The sequence below is a fragment of the Dermacentor andersoni genome, chromosome 6 (genome assembly GCF_023375885.2).
Source record: "Dermacentor andersoni chromosome 6, qqDerAnde1_hic_scaffold, whole genome shotgun sequence".
NCBI classification, from domain to species: domain Eukaryota; kingdom Metazoa; phylum Arthropoda; class Arachnida; order Ixodida; family Ixodidae; genus Dermacentor; species Dermacentor andersoni.
In genome coordinates, this window is record NC_092819.1 from 147,859,831 (window position 1) to 147,880,609 (window position 20,779).

At 45.1% G+C, this 20,779-nt stretch overlaps 1 protein-coding gene across 1 annotated transcript in view; it reads left to right on the plus strand.

The window, feature by feature from the left end:
* LOC126523642 (uncharacterized) overlaps positions 1 to 20,779 on the plus strand; it is a 265,996-nt gene that overhangs the window by 194,544 nt on the left and 50,673 nt on the right. The window contains exons 26-34 of the mRNA XM_050172240.3: positions 3,471 to 3,604; positions 5,421 to 5,495; positions 7,390 to 7,599; positions 9,437 to 9,561; positions 11,046 to 11,187; positions 11,680 to 11,865; positions 13,862 to 13,977; positions 17,608 to 17,785; positions 18,941 to 19,131. Coding sequence (XP_050028197.1) covers positions 3,471 to 3,604; positions 5,421 to 5,495; positions 7,390 to 7,599; positions 9,437 to 9,561; positions 11,046 to 11,187; positions 11,680 to 11,865; positions 13,862 to 13,977; positions 17,608 to 17,785; positions 18,941 to 19,131 — 1,357 coding nt within the window. The remainder of the gene's footprint in view (positions 1 to 3,470; positions 3,605 to 5,420; positions 5,496 to 7,389; positions 7,600 to 9,436; positions 9,562 to 11,045; positions 11,188 to 11,679; positions 11,866 to 13,861; positions 13,978 to 17,607; positions 17,786 to 18,940; positions 19,132 to 20,779) is intronic.

Consider the following 20,779-nt stretch of genomic DNA (forward strand, 5'->3'; position numbering starts at 1 on the left):
AGTCATCTGCAGCTGGGAGTGATCGCACTATAGTCACATATGCCCATTTTTGAGCCAGCCATGTAAATCTAAAGCTGGTCTTATGATGGGCCACTTGAAGCTACGATAAGGGACTGGTGTGCACCTATAATGGCGTTCGGAAAGAGTTCGGGGCCACTTCGTATAGTATTTTCGCAAAGATGGCAGCCATGAACAATGGTAATCCCTCATACACTCGCTTTCATTGGCAAGGCTGTTTGTCGGCTTTCTGAGGATCGTGCAACTGCTATTAATAGAGCTGTGTTGACTAGGTACGAAAAGGTACATTTAGTCATCGACACCCAACGACGTAGCTCCGATTAGGCCTAATGGGCTAACTGTGGCCAATGGTGTGGTCGCTGGCCAGTGTGAAAACGAGCCGCAATCCATCGTGGAAAGCCTGTCGCTAATATATTACTACAGGACGCTTATCAGTGATCGGTCGCGAGATCACGCGTTTGGGTTAGATTGACGTGTGTTGAAGCGGTGTTCTCGTCCGCAGGCCAGCAACTAAGGCGAGCACATGTGCCAAGTTCGTCGGTGTGCTCGCATGGGGGCAGAAAGCTCTGAACTGCACGAATCTGCATGTGTGAACACTGAGCATGTGTATCCGATACAATCAGGGTACCTTCCGGTGGCTAATTGACCCAATCTTCACACATGCTTCCCTGCTTTTCATACTCTACGAGCAAGACCGACACACACAGTAAACATGGAATACTGAGGTTTATTGCCCATGCACTGGAAGTGCTCGAGCTCGTTGCCAGACTGGCTGGCGTACATCGTCTTGCTTTAGCAGTTACCAATACATCCTCTTTTCTTTAACATTGAAAGCTGGCTATACAGGACGTCTTAGTCCTAGTAGCCAAATCGGTGGAGAGTCCTACTGAGCCTTGATGACCGTCGGTTTGGTTCTGCAACAACCACTCCAGTCGGCCCAGTAGATGTAGTATGACGGTGTTCTATAACAGTCTCTGCTGCTCCTCCTGGGGCCTGCACAGCTGGCTGCTCCTCTGCTTGTTTCCTGGACGACCCTCTAGGCTTATCTGCCCCATGCACTCCAGCTGGTCTAGGAGATGTGGGAGGAAGGCATTCTACAGCTGTCCTTGCTCCCACTACTGGCAAGGATGCTGTAGGTGTTTCCAGATGTCTCGGCGGTGTACACTGTTCCCTTGCTGCTGCTGTTGATTTTGAATTCATTAACGGAGTGTCAACACACCTGAAGGCCCTTTGAGCTTCGGTCGCTCCCTGCAGCCCTGGATGACTTCCCGCGCCTCCAGCGCTACATCCTGTAGGATGAAGCTGCTGTGGTATTGAGTTGTATGCTTCTTTCCTTTTCCATAAGTCTTGGTGGTTCCTTCTGAATTCACTTTCATCTTCTGTTAGCACTCTGTATGATCTGGGGGCTACCAAGTCCAAAACTTTAGCTTCCATGCCCCACTTGTTTCCAGACTGAATCTGGGCAGTGTTTCCGGGGTGGAGCAGTGGGAGCTGCTGTCCTCTGTTCATCTTCTGCTTGTGTTTTGGGGGGTTTGAGAGCTGCTGAGGTGAATCCAAACAAGGCTCTGGGAATGGCGTTCTGCTGTTGCGATCAATGAGATACTGGGATGGTGAGACACCATCTTCCAGCAGTGATGCACGGTAGTTGAGGAGGCTAAGCCAAAGCTCCTCCTTTGATAATCCTGTCTTCTTGAGCAGCCTCTTGATGATATGTACGCCTTTCTCCATTAGCCCATTCGATTTCGGATAGTAGGGACTGGAGATGACGGGCTCAAAGTAAAACATCACAGTAAAGTCTTTAAATTCTTTGGCTGTGAACTGGGAAGCGCCATCAGTGCAGAGTTCGTGGGGGATGCCATAACGGGTAAGTATTCGTGGCAGTTTGTTTATGACTCCCTTTGTCGTGGTTCTGTGCAACTCCTCAACCTCTGTATAGGTAGAGTATGCATTGTAGTACACGACTAGGTAATGCTTGCTAGCATGTTCGCACAAGTCCGCTCCCAGCCTGTACTAAGGGTGACTGGGCGTGTCATGTAACAGCAGGGGTTCAGCCAGTTGTTTGCATGCACGTATTTGGCAGGTTGGACACCGCTCAACCATTTCTCTTATGTCAGCTGCCATCCGAGACCAGAACATGAGACTGCGTGCTCGTGATTTGCACTTGGCTATGCCCAGATGCCCCCGATGCAACCGACAGAGCATTTTCTTTCTAAGCTCGGAGGAAATGACAACTTTGGCGCCTTTCATCAGTACCCGTTCCACCACTGACAATTCATTGGTGTATTGTTTCCACACCCCATTCATAGGCCCTGACACCTGCAGATTTTCCATGACTTGCTGTAGCTCTGGGTCCCTAGCTGTGGCATCTTTCAGTCTGTCCATTGTTCTCCTGCTCACTCAGTCGTCCAAGACACTTGTGGCATGTACTTCCAAGTCCTCTGTACAGTTCTCCAACATGCATTGTTCTTGCATTCTCGACAGGGTGTCAGCCACAACCACTTTCTTCCCAGGAACAAATCGCAACAGGTAGTCGTATTTCAGCAGTCGCATGAACAGTCTTTGAAGTTGAGGTGGTATGTCGCCAAGTCCAGTTGTCTACCACATTATCACCGAAACGTAACGGCTCTGGAGGCAGAAGCTCAGTCATACTTTAGCGTGGGAACTGGCCACTTCTGACACCGTGTAAGAATGAGACCAACACACACAGTAAAGATGAAAGAACTGAGGTTTATTGCCCATGCACTGGAAGTGCTCGAGCTCGTTTCCAGACTGGCTGGCGTACATCGTCTTGTTTTAGCGGTTACTGATACACATACACGCCGTTTTTGTAGTTCCCTCTTTCCATGTAGCGTTAATGGTTTCGATCAGTCTGGTCAACCTGGTCGGACCTTTTACCAATAGAGATCGCATGTCGTGGGAACGCTGCATGTGTCAAGGCACTGGCCGATCACGGCTGGGTCGTTCACTGAAGGTACTGAAATATGAAAAATGGAATATTCGAGAGATCGAGTATCAGTTATTCAATTCATGTATCAAACTATTTTAATGTTCACTATTTGATTAGAAATCGAATACAGTATTCAAGTATTCGCACATGCACCCCTAGTAGAAATAATCTTTTGCTCTACACTGATCAACATAGCATTTGAAGGTAACAGAGAATTATAATTAATGTGATGGCCATTCTTGGCTTCTGTTATGTTACTCTAACAGACCACCATTTATCCGCTCCGCGCATTACATAACTTGACCTAGTCCACGATGTCTACCTGCGAGTGACTAGGAGGTTTTAATGAAGAGGAATGAGGAGAGCGTTGTTAATGACTTGACTGCTGATGATTTGAACGTGTGCACAGCTGTTAAAAAAGCTACAGACAGAGTTGTTCGCACTTCTTTGATTTCCTAATCGCAACCCAAATAATGCGCTTGTGTTTCTGGCACCTTGTCTCCAGGCTTTGATGTGATGGTGGCTGCCATCTTGGGTGCGGACGAGTTCGGCTTCTCGACTGCACCGCTAATCGTCATGGGCTGCACCATGATGCGCAAGTGCCACCTGAACACCTGCCCTGTTGGCATAGCAACACAGGTGTCTGCTTCACTCCTACGTATTTCTCTGTTGGCTGCCTGAATTTGTGTGTGTGAATGCTGTTGCTGGTCTTTTTGTATTTTTTTTTGCCCGTCTTGTTCTTCTTTTTGTTTTGCTGCCACTAAGTTTTAGAGCTGAATTTTTTACTTCGAACAGCTGTTAATGCTGCATTCAAGGCCAACCCTATCTTTCATGTTGGCTTTCTTGAGCAGGGAGCTCTCCTATGCCACAGCCCTCTCCGCGCCTCACTGCTGCTATGTATAGAACAATACCATCAGATCATGTCACTCACCAGTGTCACTGTGGTAGAGGAGCAGAGGGTCAAGTTGCTGTTCTACTGTGAATTTTCATGCATTTCGGTCACATTTCTTTGTCACCGTGTTAGCACAGAACAAATAAGTGGCCTTTAAGGAACCTCAATCCCTAACTGTAAACCAACTTTTCTTTACTGATGCAAGATTTTGTGCAGATATGGAATAACTGCTGCATTTTTCTTTCTATCCTGCCAATAAGGCTTTGCAACGTCACATTTATTAACTTGCAGCAGTTTTGGCAAACTGAAGGAATAACAGACGTAAGGAATCTAGCAGAAAGAAGGCTGTCTAGTTTTGCATTTACACTGCGTGCCACCAGGTGTGTATACAAGAGTTTAACAATGCTGCATGAATAAAAGAGAAGGCAGTCCTTCTCTTTACTAACTTAGAATGACCAGAACTATGGTTTAGGACAGGCTTTGAGCATTGCGGCAGATAGTTCTACATGATATGCTGCGTGTCGGATGGTAATATTGTGAAAATGAGACTGGTTATTGTCAGGAGCCCCGAACTTAAAATCTAGTTATGTTAATAAACACGTGTTGGATTATATGTCAGTTTCACCCTGTGTAACAAAAGGCTGCAAGCACATTTATAAGATAGTCATCAACATATCAAAATGCTGCTTTATTGAGGCCGTTTAGCTCTGTTCAATAAATTAAGTAACTGTCTGGCTCAAATGATAGTTAAGCGTGTTAAAATTAATTTCGAACTACCATTCACTGGCGGACTGAATTCCTACAACTGACCGATCCTTTATATTGGGTAATTTCCGGGAAGACATTGTGTTTTCTAAGCACCGAGAAGCAGAAAGGGAGATAGTTATTTTGGCAACACATAATTCATTGCAGCAGATGTCAGGATCTGTTTGAAAATTACATACCGTATAGACTCGTGTAAGGGTCACACCCCCAACTTGGCAGGCCAAAATTTGTTTTCAAAAAATTTCCAACAGAGAAGCAATTGCATTCGGTGCCATAATGCCACACGCATGCATCAGCGAATACTATATGTGTGCTGCATTGTTCCCCGTGCCGCTATTAGATTGCGAGAGCTGTGCGTTGACCTGTGATGCAATGGTACGTCCAGGGATCCGGGCTGTGCACAAGTCTCTGGCTGCACTGACATTATTTTGACTAAAAGGTTTGGTCCCGTGTGAGGGTGGCACCTTGTCAATATGCTGAGAAAAAAAAAAAGTGCGGTACATTTGCCATGTATATTCAGTCAATCTGCAAGTAGTAGTTAGATGCCAAGCATGAAGTGCGAGAAATGAGTAATGACAGCCTTTTAGTACAGGCGTCGACCGGCATACTTGCTATTTATTTTTTTGGGCAAAGTCACACGATCAATCATGGGACCTATATGAGTTGTTGCTTTCTTTGTTGGAGTCAGCAAGGGGGTCAGTATGATTGTATTGCAGTGACGTCAGTTTCTGACATCAGAAACTGTTGCAGCTTGTTTTCTCACGTCTCATGTTTACGCTTGGATGATGCTTCTTCCAGGACCCTGAGCTGCGGAAGAAGTTTGAAGGGAAGCCAGAGCATGTGGTCAACTTCCTCTTCCTCCTAGCCGAGGAGGTATGTACCACACTATGATCAATATCACGATAGTTTTGCCAGCCTGCTCAAGCAGAAGTTGTTTTATGCAAGACTGGGTGGCTATTGTTTAAGTATGTAAGCATTGAACGTAAACAAGGAACAATAAATGTATATGTGATATATGTATGTACTATGCAATGCAAAACTCGGAACCATATTTTCTACATCAGTTTGAATCATATGCTATGTTTGAACGATATGCCATCTTGAATCATAGGCAAGTTATCCATAACCGTACCACAGTATGCATTACAAAACACACATGTGCTGTATTTTTCCTCGTATAACCCACATCCCCAATTACAACAGCCTGGAAAAAAAATATCCGCATGTATCTTTTTCAGATATAACAGCATAAGAAAACACTCAAATCTTTGCAAAAACAGTCTCCATTCGCAGTTGTGAGATTCGTCCAGATCAAGGATGAACCGGTCATGTGACATGTGACATGAATTGGATCACTTCGCAGCTAGCATTCGCATGACAGAGGATGACAGTGCGAGATGAAGCAGCCCTCGCATGGGCAACGATGATGGAGCAAATGCGACTTAGCTAAAAATCCCAACAGCAATTCAGGTTTCCTTCATATTGTAAAGCAGTTTTTGTGGAGTGAGAGAGCGCCACAAGAATGGGTAACGTATGAGTTTGCCGATGTTGCGTGCAGTGTTTGCCAAATACTAAACGCAAAATCGTGACTCGTAAAGAGTAGGAAAATGGGCGACCATGAAGGAGGGGAAAGGGAACTTTCAACACGCAGGGGTGGGGATAAGGTGGGGTTCCCTATAGTATAATGAAACTTTTAATGGGGGGAACCTTGTCTTGAGATCTGGCTTCAGGGCAGCGAGGCATGCGCTGAATTTGAAGCTACAGCTCAAGCTGGAATTTGCATATAACTTGCACCCCGACTTCACTGTTAAATTAAAAAAAATTTTGGTGCTGGTTACATGAGCAAAGGTACAGTACACTTGAATGCTCATGCTACTCCTGAAAAATGAAAATTATATATGAAATTGAAAAGAATTATGCATTGATAGTGATCTATATACATTAATACAGGAGAACCTCGATCATATGTTTCGGTAAAGAGTGCAAGAAAAGACTGGGAAGACGTATGATCCGAAGTCACTTAAAAATTTGCAGACTCAGTTGTGGTTGACGTCTATGTAATGCAAAGCTTTGTGTGTATCGCTGCAGCACAGTACGCACGCCAAGCTGGCGGAGCCCCAAACATGCATTGTCGTTTTTGTGGCTTCGGCAAGCTGACATTTGTGCTCCTCGAATTCGGCCTGACAGCAACTTTCGATTGGCATGCCCACTCTGCGCAAATCATTGTGACACAATGAGAAGCCAATGAGCGTAGAGCTGGTGGGACCCAAGTGACCCGAGACGCAAGTTGTCATTTTCCTATTGCGTAATGTTTCAAGACAGCCTGGAAACCTAAACGAAATCGAGCTGGTGGATAATGTCAATGTGCGATGCTGCCAGAGTGAAACAAGACTCTCACTTAGCACCGCGCCGCGTTTGGGTTGCCGCCTATTAAAAGTGTGCACTGCACTTCCAATGGCACTATGTCCCATGTGCTGTGAAACAGATAGGTGAAGATGCTTGGTGCAATAAGGTTGGCAGACGATAGTGTCTAATGAGCACTGTAAATGTTTCATTATTGTACATTGTTATTAATATTTCAATACGTAAATGAATAAGTCGATGAATTGCTCTGTCTGAGGACTGAATCAGCTATTCGGTTTGTTGTGTTAATCCACTTTAGTACACTTTCGAAATGCGTACAGCTCCTCTGCAGACTTTAGTTAAGCCTCCTACAATGTAATCGTAAATGATCTGATATCTCTACATTGAACTTGTACGCTTGCAGGTGCGAGGCTATCTGGCTAAGCTTGGCTTGCACAGCCTGCAGGAGGCTGTCGGCCGCACTGACCTCCTGCGTGCTGCCCCCTTCGAGGGCAACCCCAAGGCGAAGCTCCTCAACCTCGACACCATTCTCCTCAATGCATTGAGCCTCAGACCTGGAACCAACATTCGTGGGGGCAGCATTGCACAGGACTTTGAGCTTGGCAAGCGCATGGTAAGTGGTCAACCAATGCTGTTTCACGACCAGCAGGGAATTGTTTATCGTTCATTTTGTCCACCATCATGCTTGACTTGGATGCACCTTTGTTGCCTGTTTGTTTGAATTGTAGCAGGAGCATGAGTTCAAACAGTATCAGGCAGACCCAAACTTGGCTTGTCTTTTTCCCATATTCACTGTTCTTTGCTTATTGCAGCTTACAATTGATAAAGAAAAGTGCGAGTAGTATACTGTCCATGTTCGAGTTAAAATTTTTCCTGATGTATATTAGATTTTAGCCGAACATGATGACTGAATAGCATAAAATATGGAATCAATGTGGAATCTGGAAGTTTCACTGTTGGCACTGTTCAGTGAAGTTGTTCAGCAACATTGAAACTTCATTATAACAAATTTGCATCCAGCATGAAGTTAACTTTATTATAGCTGATATATTTACTGTAAGCATGCACACTGATTTCAGTGGAAAAAAAATTGCATTTTGATGTACTTCGTCATTTGATCATCCTTATGTCCGTGTCTGTTTTATCGGAGTTCTAGTGTATTACCAATTCAGCTTCCATAATATCCCAAGAGATAGCCTACATTAAATCTAGAGCAAACTGGGTAAAAAGAGGGAGTGATCTAACTTTCGGTGTACAATCAAGAAATATTGAACAGCAAAAAAGCATCGTAGCCAAAGGATGATAAAGTTTGTTTATACGCCCTTGTTCAGTCTTCCTGAATACCTTCCAAAGAACAGTCACTGTTGCTGTCAAACAAAATGTCGACAACTTCGTCAGACGTGGTCGGCAGGGCAGCAGAATGGGGAACCGTTGATGCCAGTCACTTGTGTAGCTCACTGTCTTTGGACTCATCAGTGGGCCGTAGATATTCAGAGCCACAGTGCTTAAACAATCGGGCCACAACTTTGTTAGACACGGATGCTCAAGGATGTAGATGCCCAATTGGGCTATCTTTCGGTGTTTTGGAAAAACTATCAAATAACACCAAAAACAGGGGTGGGTTTTCTTTAAGGGGTGAGGCAACACTCCGCATATTAGGGTGAATTTCATGCTACTGAAGTTAGTTGTTACGATGTCTGCAGATTTGAAATATATATTTCTTCTTGCTCTGAATCCATATAGTATAAATTCATTGTTCAAAAATGGTTATTTGTAATTAAAAAAAAAAAGATGTGCACTATACAAGCATGAATTTAAAACTGTTTCCTCATGCACACTGTCCAAGACTTTATAGCATACAGTAAAAACGAGAGCCAATGACTCCTTTAAAAGATGCCTGCCGTGTGAGTCGAGAAGCTGGTTCCGGCCAGTCTCCTCTTTCCTCCTCTCCATCACCATCAACTGCGATTGCTAGTTACGGCGGCTGCTCCAAATGGGAATTCCATTCCCCTGCCTTCAAGATTATAGCACCATCTGTTGCGATCCCGGAGGCAGTACCCATGGTCTCTCGCCAAGCCAATGGTTGAGTGCCTGCCGGCCTCGTGATCATCACTTCCTCCGCAGCAGGGAATAGGGTCTGCAGTGAGCTCTGTCTCTCCGCAACTACCCTGAACCAAGGCGACCTCTGCTCCAATAGGAAAATGAGCGACGCGGCAGGCATATAGTAAAGCAGGCATTGCACAAGCTTTAGAAGAATGACAAATTTGTGAGCTGGTGTATTGGTAGCCTCCCAACCATGTTGTCCCCATCACTGCCGCCATGTTGTGCTGTGTTTTAGCAGGCTTGAGTTCACCTAGAAGAGACCTTAAGTTTTCTCATTGTCACCTGTCTACCTATTTGCGTCTGTCGTGTACACGCGTCACAGTACTTTTTTGTGACCTTGCTCTCAGGACAACTTGCTCATCAAGCAGTCCAAGGCGGTGCTTGAGGGTCGATCCAAGGAGGTCACTCTGCACATGGACATCACCAATGAAGACCGAGCGTTCGCCACCACGCTGAGCTACCACATCGCCAAGTGAGTTACACGTGGAACTAAGATGGAATGCTGTGCAATTTGGTAGGTTCAGCCATAGCCTCCTGTATTTTTTTCAGTACCCGCCCAATGGCACAAAAAACGGGGTTTACGTAGAGGTTGCCACATTCCAAGTAGTCTCTCATAGTTCATAGGGCACGGTTAGAGTCGTGTGAACTTTCTTTCAGCACATGTCAGGCTGAAGCAAACAAGCAACACGGAGTGGCAGCAGTGCCCAGTGAAAGTTGCTCGTGCTCTAGCAACAACAATGTGTAAAACGTTTAGGAAGCTTACATTGCTGCAGTGAGCATTGTAAAAATACAAAAGGCTGTGGTTGACTGCAAAGCGCCAGCACCTTTGGTGTTTTTACCTGTTCTGCTTTTGGTGCCATTATTTTACTTTTGTCCTTATTCAAAGGATTTTCTGTAACCCATAATGAAAAGCAAATTTAAAAAAAAAGGCAATGAAAAGCACGTTGCTCTGCATCATGCAGGAATTGCAACGTGCCTAAAATTTATTAAACATGTCTCAATGGTTATAGTTCCCCTGCACATCTGCCTTCAACGTGGCCTTTCTTAGCACATAAAGCAAGCATCCCAGCTCGGGCACAGCCAGCACAGGCATTGAGCATCTGCCATAATCAAAGAATCCAAGCAGCTGGGAGATATTCTGTTTGCATATTTGTCTGCATGCACCGCAGTAACGGCCACACAAGAACACGTATTGATGTGCCGAGCCTACAGCTAGTTGGTGCAACTCTGTTGCACCATTTTTCTGCTCGCAACTAGCCACATTCCTTGCTCATTGGTTGTCATCTCCCCAGGCCCAGGTGGCGGATGGTGTCAGGGCCGCCTGTGTTCATGCTAAATCTAACAGTATGAGCGAGTACATGTGCTTCTTGCTGTAGGCATGAAAGGTGCTTGCTGGGTAGTTCGGTACACTGGTCAGTTGAGAGTACAGGATGGGAAGGAGAATGGCAGTGAATACCTGAAAATTGTTCTCACTTTCCTTGGCTTTGTCACATGTACATTATTTTACGTTTTGGTGGTGACAGTTATTCATCGTATTATCACTTTTATCATGTTGTCACTTGGTGCAGGACGTGCCTACTGTACCCGGAAAACCCTGAAAGTTATCGCTGATTCTATAACAAAAGAACAATCAGATTGCATGTTTGATGTGAATGCTGTTGTATATTCTCAAGTGCACACGAGAAGTGGAGATTACTACTCTGAAATGTACGGTGACACATGTAAATAGCTGACGGTCTTGACTCCCAAGCTGAAATTGCGACCGATGACTGTGCACTCTGCTGTCGTTGCGATTGGAACGTTGCTTGGCTTTCTGGGCACGAGTTCGCCTAAAAAAAGTTAAATTTCAACTGGTGCTTTCGGCAGTGTCTGATTCTTCACAGTCACTGCAGCGTGACAATTTGCTTGTTCTTAAAAGAATCATGCCCTCTGGTTTGCCTGGTCTTTCTTGCACAGAAAGTATGACGAGGAGGGCCTGCCTGAGGGATCTCGCATCAGCGTGTTTCTCAAGGGCTCTGCGGGGCAGAGCTTCTGTGCCTTCTTATCGCGGGGGGTCTACGTGACCTTGGAAGGCGATGCCAATGACTATGTTGGGAAGGTGAGCTGGGTTGGCTTGCGGAGCTGCCATCTTTGTAACAAAAGAATCATGCTTTGGGAAGATAAACGGACTGTTTTCAGTGGCTGACATCGGGCAAAATATTTTCTAAAAAGCTGCTGCATGTTCAAAGAGTAGAAACGAAACTGCACAATTCCGATTTCCGTTGACTTAAACCACCACACACGTTCCCCGTGTTTTGTTTGTTTAATAACAGCGGAGGGGATTTGAAGCAACAAAACAACTACAGATTAGGAACTTGCAGTTCACTTTTATCATATAGTAGCGGTTAAGACTTTAGAAATTAAGTTAGGTCAGTTTATCTAGTAAAATGCTCACTGAGTTTATGAATGTTCTCGTTGCATTCATTTTTATTTGTTTGATGGGGAGAGCCAGGCAAGTGAATTTTGGAAACGGAGATGAGCAAAAAGCATTGCTGTCATTTTTGACAATTGCCAAAGTGTCATAACACTGCCAGTGAATGTATGCTTGCAGGGGCTGTCAGGAGGGGAGCTGGTGATATTCCCACCCAAAGACCTGCCGCCCGAATTCAAGTCTGAAGAGAACGTGATCGTCGGCAACGTGTGCCTCTATGGTGCCACATCGGGCCGAGCGTTCTTCCGCGGCGTTGCGGCTGAACGCTTCTGCGTGCGCAACTCAGGCGCCACTGCAGTCATTGAGGTATGTTTGAGACTACTCGAGGAGTGTGCTGGGGATTGACTTCAGAATTGGGCTACGTTGAATTGGTGCCTGCCGTAAGATCTGACTGCGGGATGGCTCTGTGTGTTTCGGTCAGAAGCGTAAGGGGATCTGGAGCGATATTTCCTAACATTTTATTTCGTTTTCCATTCTTTCAGTCCTTCGTGATTTGCTTGAATGTGACTTGCATGCCGCCGCACTGCAATTATCACTGGGATTGGCCACTTTTCTTGCTGCAGAATGAGAAACCAACCTTTTTTTCTTTTTTTTTGGTTTCCTTCATAAGTGCGGCTACAATCACCCATGTGCATGGCACGTCGCCTTCATTATATGAACGCGTTTCATGTGCGTCTTTGGCAATGCATGGACATTTAACTTTTCAGGACTGCCTCATGCAATACTACTGGAATGATCTTCCTAATGACATCGCATCGATATCTCCTAAATGTTCTCATAATGAACTGCACACACATTATAGTATCGAGCTCTATATAATTTTGCCACAGCCATTATATGTGTGTGCCTTTGTATTATTTTGTGCCATCTGCACTTTTTGCCTCCTCTTTTGTATTCCACAGTGTTAATGTTATTGATATGTAATCTTGTGTATATATTGATGTTTCAATGTTGCTGTACATGTAGGCTTTTCGTTTGCCTTTTAGTTTTTTAGTCCTTCATTAGTTGCTTTGCGTTACTTACTATGTATCACTCCTTACTCAATGCTCTTTCATAGTCCTACAAGGTACATTTGACACTTCTTACAAAGGTCCATAATAATCTAACGAGAAAGGTCTGTTACATCCCAAGTCCGGTATGTTGTGAAACGGCAGAACATTGCATAAACCCTACCGTCAAGTGTTTGATTATAGTAAGCTGGAGACGATCACAAAAACAATGAAAAGGCTCAAAGTTAAAAGAAAGAAAGAAAAATATTTACAGCAATGATACAAATGTACTGTTGTGACGCAGAACCTTGCTATCCACTGTTTTCTAAATGCTGGCTCGGTAGGTGGCAGTTTCCCCGCACAGGTGCCAAATTTTCCTGTCTGTGAGAAAAATAGCCCCAGCGATATTTATGCTGCTGCAGCCACCTACCCGCTGTACCACTTCTGTTAATTGGTACAAAAATTGGCTCAAATTTGTTTTTAGCAAAACAATGGTCAGTGGAATACAGTGATGTCTTCATTTTATCTTCCGTGACAAGCGATGACCACTGTCAAAGCTCTGGCATGAGCAGGAGCTGCATTATGAGGCAAGTTCAAGTCTGTGCCCACGTCCATGGCCCACCACTGCATTACAAAGCAGCTAGTCCGCAACACATGCATCGCATCCTAGACACTGCGACTAGTAGCCCATATCCTCTTATGTGGGAATTGATGAGATGATAAGATAGTGTTCCCAAAACGATGCGTTTTTGAGTTTATCGGCAGTTGCTTTTGAGGTGCTGTCCACTCCAGATTATAAGCAGAGCGGGCTGGGCCATGCTAAGCCCAGCAGCACCCTCGGCATCTGCTCAGCATCAAGATGAACTTGCATAATTGTCCCAAAAAAAGTTGCTGTTAGCCAGCAGTGCATTGCATAGCATGCTATTGCATGAAGCTTCCCACTGGTGTGTTCATTCTTTTAGGGAAAGATGTCTTTCAGCATTTTTCACAAGTTGCTGGAAAAGATTGGGCAGAGTGAACTGCTGCGCATACTCACATTGCCACAGCAAAGTACAAAATTTGCCCCGAAGTTTGTCTATTAGAACCGATAGTTCGTTATAACCAGGTGTGTTAAGGACTGAATTTTTTTAGGAATGATATATATAGGGAGACCAAACAAAGTGAGCAGTATGGTTTTTTATACCTTAAGTATCTGGTATGTGGATCTGTCATAACGGGTGTGGACTGTATTGTAAATATATAATGCAGCCACCTGCAGAAATCTTCTAGAAAGTCACTCTGAAAACTAATCGTTGCCTCTCCTCTTGCTGCAGGGCGTGGGTGACCATGGTTGTGAGTACATGACTGGTGGCCTGACTGTCATCCTTGGGCCTACAGGCAGGAACTTTGCCGCTGGCATGTCTGGTGGCATCGCCTACGTTCTTGACGTGTGCGTACACTCATCTCGCTATAGGAAATGGTTTCAGAGCACTTGTTCTTGTATGGGCTTTGTGTTTTTTCGACGTGAGTATAAAAAATATTGTCATGCACGTAAATGCGTGGCTATGTGGAAGATTTATTTAGGAAAATATGGAGAACATGTACTATCCGTGATGACCATTTGTGGCGAACATCTTCTCTGTTCCCCACAAGAATGAGATCGTGTGCTACCACAGAGCAGATGTGCTTACAAAGGCTCTGCATCTAATTCCTCCCCAGTTTGGGGGAATTGTTAGTATAGTAAAACCTTGTTAATTTGGATTTCACAGGGCCGATAAAAACGGCTGTATTAACCAAATGTCAAATTATCAAGAAAGCAATAAGCAAATGCTTGCTTCGCCATTCCGTCTTTATTTACTCAATAAATGTGCAAGCATTGCTTCGGTTTGCACAAAATCTGTTCAGAAGTGTCAATTCTCGTCATCTCGTTGCTGATTAGTGCTCGCAGCTGTGAGGGCCTCGCAACTTCCTTCACAGTGCAGCCCGTCTGGCCGTGGTGCAAGACCCGCATCGTTATTCGAGTAGACATGCTTTTCACTACCATGCGCACATCCTGATTATTTTTTTGCCGGTGAGCGCATCTGCAACAGATCGTTTGTCCATTGTCATCTAGCCCCAGGTTTGATTCGAGCGTGCGGGGTGTGGCAGAATTGGTCTTCGTCTTCGATGGCTTCTGCTGTGTGCGCACCAAGTCAAAACAAAACTACTGCTTGCCACAAGCGATGCAGACGAAATTGCAGTCGTTACTGATGCAATCGGGGATGACGACTAAGCAGTTCAAAAGACAGGTGTTGCCAATGTGGTATCACGTGTGGTGGTAAACACATAAGCGCACAAATAGACCCAAAGTGTTTGGCATTTCTGTCTTTCCTGTACACTTTTGCTGATAACTACGGTGATGCGCACTCTGCCTCTTCGTTTCACTTGGCTGCCAGCACCACTTTTTCTATTTTGCGTTGCACATTTGTGGCACTCTGCGCTTCCCATGCTCCAAGGGTCGTCTGAATTAACGGCGTGCATCTAAACACGTCCAAGCTAACGAGAGTTCGATGCCATTAACTAATGCATATGTCTGCCAATGAACCCGAATGATCCGATTTTACGAAATATAGAGGGTCTCATTACGGAGGTTTTGATATAGTTCAGTGCTCCCCCCTCCCCGTTGCCACATCTCGACAGAAAGCTCAATATGCTCGAGCTACTGATGAAGGCATGGTGTCACCAGAACGTGGTGTGATGTGCTTGCATTACAATGAGGAAATTAATCTCTCTCACATGGATACCTCTTTACCTCTGTATAATTAGGTGGTTGACATGGCAACTAAATAGTGTCCATGCAAAAACAAGCGTAGGGCAGGTCAGGTCATCGGTCCTGCTTGCACACTCGTGAGTAAGGGTTCGTAAGCCACAGCATCAGCAAAAGAATAAAATTTCTTCTAGCATAGCTCTGCGATGTGAAATTGCATTGGTCGAATACGTGCGTTCAGACTGTACCACTTGATTTCAGCCAGCATAACCAGACTGCGAAGAAAAAATGTTTTTCCACAGTGTCATCTGTCTAAATTTTTTCTCATGAATGTACATTTATTTTCCACTCGTCTGTCCTGTTCACCATGTTGAATGAAAATCTGCAACAGCTCAGATTCGAGGTCTTGAATGTATATTGAATATAAATATTAGTGTTAAGTTAATAGCTGCTGTAATAGAAACAAAACTGTAGGCTTGAACATGAGCATTGTATTTACACAATCAGGCTTATTTGTGGCTGCAATGTTGCTTGCTCTAGCGAAACTAAACTAATAATTGGCACAAAAGCATGATGTTCAGGCTGTTGAAAAAAAACAAAAAAACAAGAATGCAAACAAGTTCTTTCTGCATGTAAGAAGAGTTTTCGAAAATCCTAGTCAGGTGGCAATAGATCGCACGGGACTGCAGCAGAAACCCTGTTCTGTATCCCCCTCTTATGCAATGACTAACATTTCACTAATGGACCACCTGTGGCTCAGTAAACACCCTATGGAACAATGTATGAAATGTTCTGGGCCATATTCTCAATACATATCACCTTTGGGGATTTCACTTGTTGCACGAAGTTGCAGTGTTTTGCATGAGTGCAGTATCATTGCAGTGTTAGGCATTGTGGCCACTGACATAGCCAATCAGCGTGCTTCGAATGTAATATTCCCATAATTCAAGGATCCAGAATATAACCGCTGGTTGTATGACACTGGTTCAACATGGGCGAGCTGAGCTGATACAACTGCACCTTTACCCAAAGTGCGAACAGAACAGATTGTACATGAAGGAAGGATGACGTGACACGAACGCTGACTCTCAAATGGAAGTTTATTGCTGACAAATCACATATAAATGGAGGCACTCGCTCATGCACAAACCAACATAACTGAAAGTGCTAAAAAAAAAAATGCACACACACACACACACACACACACACACACACACACACACACACGCACGCACACACACGCACGCACGCACGCGCACGCACACGCACGCACACGCGCACGCACACGCACGCACACGCACACGCACACGCACGCACACGCACACGCACACACAAGATAAAGTCCCACCAAAGACTTTGTATGTGTCCAGTCTGTTTGTTTGCGCTTTTGGTAATGATACAGGCTGACACTTGTCTGCACAGTACTTCCTGATGTAAACGAAAGTGCAAGGTGGATGGACACATGAGGAAAGGCAGCAGATGGCACTTATGTGAATAAGTGTACTGCAAGCCCTGCAGGTGGTAAAGTTGGCCTACGGCCAACCTTAAGAAGCAGGACAATGGTATCATGGATGAGAGCCACAGTGGATGTTTTATATTTTATCTGAGATTAAGAGGATGAACTGGAGTAGGGCAGAACATGCAGTCCATAGAGCAGATAACAAGTGATTTCCTAGAGAAAAAGAAATGTGTACCGTGGGCTGAAGAACACAACCAGGGATGGCAGAGGATGAAGTGGCGTGGCAATATCAGGAAATAGGCAGGTGTAGCAATGGGATTGTGTTAGTTGGTTATCTATGACTTAATGAATACATTGCCCAAGCAAACGAGGACAAAGAAGGTTGTAACAGAAATAAGGCTACACTCTTCTTTTAAAACTGACAGCTCCCTCATCCGACATCCATCTGCAAAACTCTTGCGCTTCTTCTGTTCTTGTTTGAATTGTCTCATTCATGCCTTATTTGCCCCCGACTGAATGCAGTTTGAAGGGGCAGGCAGCTTGAAAAATGCAACCTGGGGCTGTATTAATTCTCGGACGACTGCTTTTTAGGATACTCTCACCTTCACCAGATTTTGCTTAAACAGTGCCAGGCACGTCGGCGTAAACGAGTGACAGCGTTCTTCGCATAGTGCCAAGCACTCTGTCTCATCACAGTGACAGGAATGCTGTCACCCGTGGATGCCTATGCACTAGTCACGCGAAATCTTGCAAAAGTGAAAGTATCTCCAAAGGAGATAATCGACACAGAAGAAACAGCCTGTCATTTAGTGCACATCCATGCTGCGGATTAAGTGGAAAACTTGACAACGAAGTGGTATGCCACTGGTGCGCAGGGATGGCACGTTCCGGAACAAGTGCAACGCCATCATGGTTGACCTGTTACCACTGGAGCTGGCCGAGGACCTGGACCAGGTGGAGTCCCTGATCCGCGAGTTCTATGACCTGACGGGCTCTGCAGTCGCGGCCTCGCTCCTCTCCAAGTGGCCTGACTCGGCCAAACTTTTTATCAAGGTGCGCGCGCGTGTGTGTGTGTGTGTGCGGGCATGTAGAGATTGTTACGGCCTTTGGCGAGATTTTGGAATGTTCCACTTTTCAGGAGGCAGCAAGCGTTAATGTGAACAATTTCAATTACTTTTTCAATTATCAATTTCAATTTTTTCAATTGCTTGTTCGCTTTCGGACACTTTTGAGTTGCCATTAAGAGGAAAAACGTGGCTGTGCATAAGTTTTTTTTCTATCGCACGACTGTGCGCATATGCAGCCCGCGTGCCTTATTTTAGATGTAGCCTGCTGCGTGTGCAAAGAGGGGGTGCTGAGATGGCGTCGCATCACGTGCGCTGTCTTCCTGTTTAAACACGTAGGAAGCATTGTAGGCTTCACCTTTTGCCGCCGATGGGAAGGTGTTGTTGACGCGGCATGATACCTTATCTTTAGTTGCCAACTCTCAAATTAAACAAAATTTTTTTCAAATTCAAATTCGATTTTATTTTATTGCCATATAATCCTAAAAATTTCGCGGCCCCTTCCATGTAAGAGAAATCCATCGTTGACTGCATTTATTTGCATAAAAGGTCGACTTGCAATATAACTAAATTTCGATACAACGAAGCAAATTGCCAATTTTACAGACTTTATTATATTGAGGCTTAATTGTAGTTATTGTGCACTCTACTTCACACCTTGTATGCATAATATATATATATACAGGCTGAATTCTAGGAGTGCGAATGTAAGCTTGCCAAAGCCACAAAAATGGCAATGCGCATCTAAGGTGGCTCAGGCCCCACCACGTGTGCGCATGTCGACGTTTCGTCCTGCAACAATTCACGCAACTCTTTGCATTACGTAGATGTCGACTACAGTCGAGTCTGCCGAATTTTGTAGTGACTTCAGATAGTATGTTTTCCCAGTTAGTGCATTTCCTTCATTTTTTTTTCATTACATATTAACGAAGTTCTGTAATAGCCACTAGCAACTCAGTGTTATGACGTCCTGCACCTAGACTGCAATGTCACTCATGATCATCTTGTCGTACTGTATTTTCACTTCCCTTTTGTAGCAGAGAATCAAAGTGGCGAGAGGTTATTGTACGACTCCTTTGTCCTGTTGTTGACTTTAAATAGGCTGATTACAATGATGTTGACAACAAGAATGACAATGATACAGGTGTTCCCGAAGGAGTACCAGCGGGCGCTGAAGCAGATAGCAGAGGAGAAGGCGGCGCTCTCGATGCAGAACGACCGAGTTGCTCCGCCCGCACCCACCCCTGCGGTGACGGAGAAAGTGAGCGACATCGAGGAGGTGGTGGCGGATGGTGATGCCAAGAAGAAGCAGCTTGAGAACCTTGACAAAATCCGGTACGCCCTTTGCTGCCGTTGCTGTGTGATGGCCTTCGCTGCAGTCAAACCATCCTTGCCATTTGCCTCTGGTGCCTAGACTCTGGGAGGGAAAACGCTAAACAATTTACATCTACTGCGAACATGAATTTGAGTTCTGGCAGCTCTGTTTGCTGAACTGCAAGATGAGGGTGAAATTGTTCACGTACCTAGCACCAAGCAGCCGTAAGAAGGGAAATTTATATCAAAGCAAAGCGTTCCTTAGCTTCTTCCTCCCATTTTGCTGGTCGTGTCTTGCAACGCCGACAATTTGGACTATTCTGTTAGGGTCACTGGGTATGTCCATCTTGGGTGGCTGGATTTGTGCCAGTGAGTGTGTATGTCTGCGCATTTGCCACTGGGAATGCTTCAAATTGGAGAAGCGATGTGGCCGAGTTGGTTTAAGTGCATGGTGCAGAATTTCTGCAGCGCGAAGCACCGAAGTGTGGAAAGAAAGGTTAAGAAAAGGTGAAGGAAGAAGGATTGCAAGAGGACAAACATGAGCACTGCAATCCTTCTTTCATCCTTTCTTTACCTTTCTTTCCACACTTCAGCGCTTCGCGCTGCAGAAATATTGCACAATGGGCATGTGCCATTGTGTATATGCCCAATAACATCTCCGTTACGTATGTGAAGCATGGTTTAGCATGTAATTAGACTCGAACCTCGTTAAAACTGGATATAACAAAATAATGGATATAATGAAGTATATGAGATTCCTCATAAAATCTCCATAGAGATCTATATATTTAAAACCTCACTTTAACAAAATAAAATTATCCAGCCAATGAATATAACGAAGTAGGTTCATCTCTGAAACCAAAAAATACCCGACCATTGTGCACCGAGTACATCGCTTTCTGTGAGATTTGGCACTCGCGCGCCGTGGCAATTCATAACTCCCGTGTCAAATTCGTCGTTGAGCAACCCTGCTCCTTCTCGCCGCCGCGCGCACCTGCACACAAGCAGCAACTAACTATTGTACTTTACCACTGACCTTTCTTGTGCATGCCTGGCTCTGCGGCTACGCACGGTATGGTATGGTATGGTATGAAAAACTTTATTCAGGTCCTTCAGGTCGCACTAATTTCCTAGCCCGAAGTGGGCCGCTCCCACGTTGGGACCGAGAGGCCTAGCCTCTCGGCCGCATTGCGGGCCTGATGGTCTGCCCATGTCTGTTCTTTTAGTTCAGGACTACAAAGAGCCACATGCGAATGCTCTCTGGTGTTGTCCTTGTCGCTGCGTAACGTGGAGCACCACCAGAGCATATGTTCTAAGTCTGCTACGCTGCCACATTGTGTGCAAGTGCGAAATCAGGGCCTCAGGAAATATTTTGCTTATTAATAGGGATAGGGATAGGCCCCCGTCTGCAAGAGCCTCAGAGTGAGAGCTTGGGGTCTGTTTAGCTTTCTATGTGGAGGCGGATATGATCTGCGTGCCAGGTAAAAGTGTTTTGTGAGTTTGTTGCATGAGAGAAGATAGTCCCTGCAGTACGTAACCTCCAAACCTGGCTGCTTTGGCACCACTCTGTCTGTAAGCCCTCACGCAGCGTCGTGAGCCGACTTGTTGAGATTAGTTGGGGCTCCATCAATTTCGCCCATGTGTGTGGGGAACCGGATGATCGTGTGCG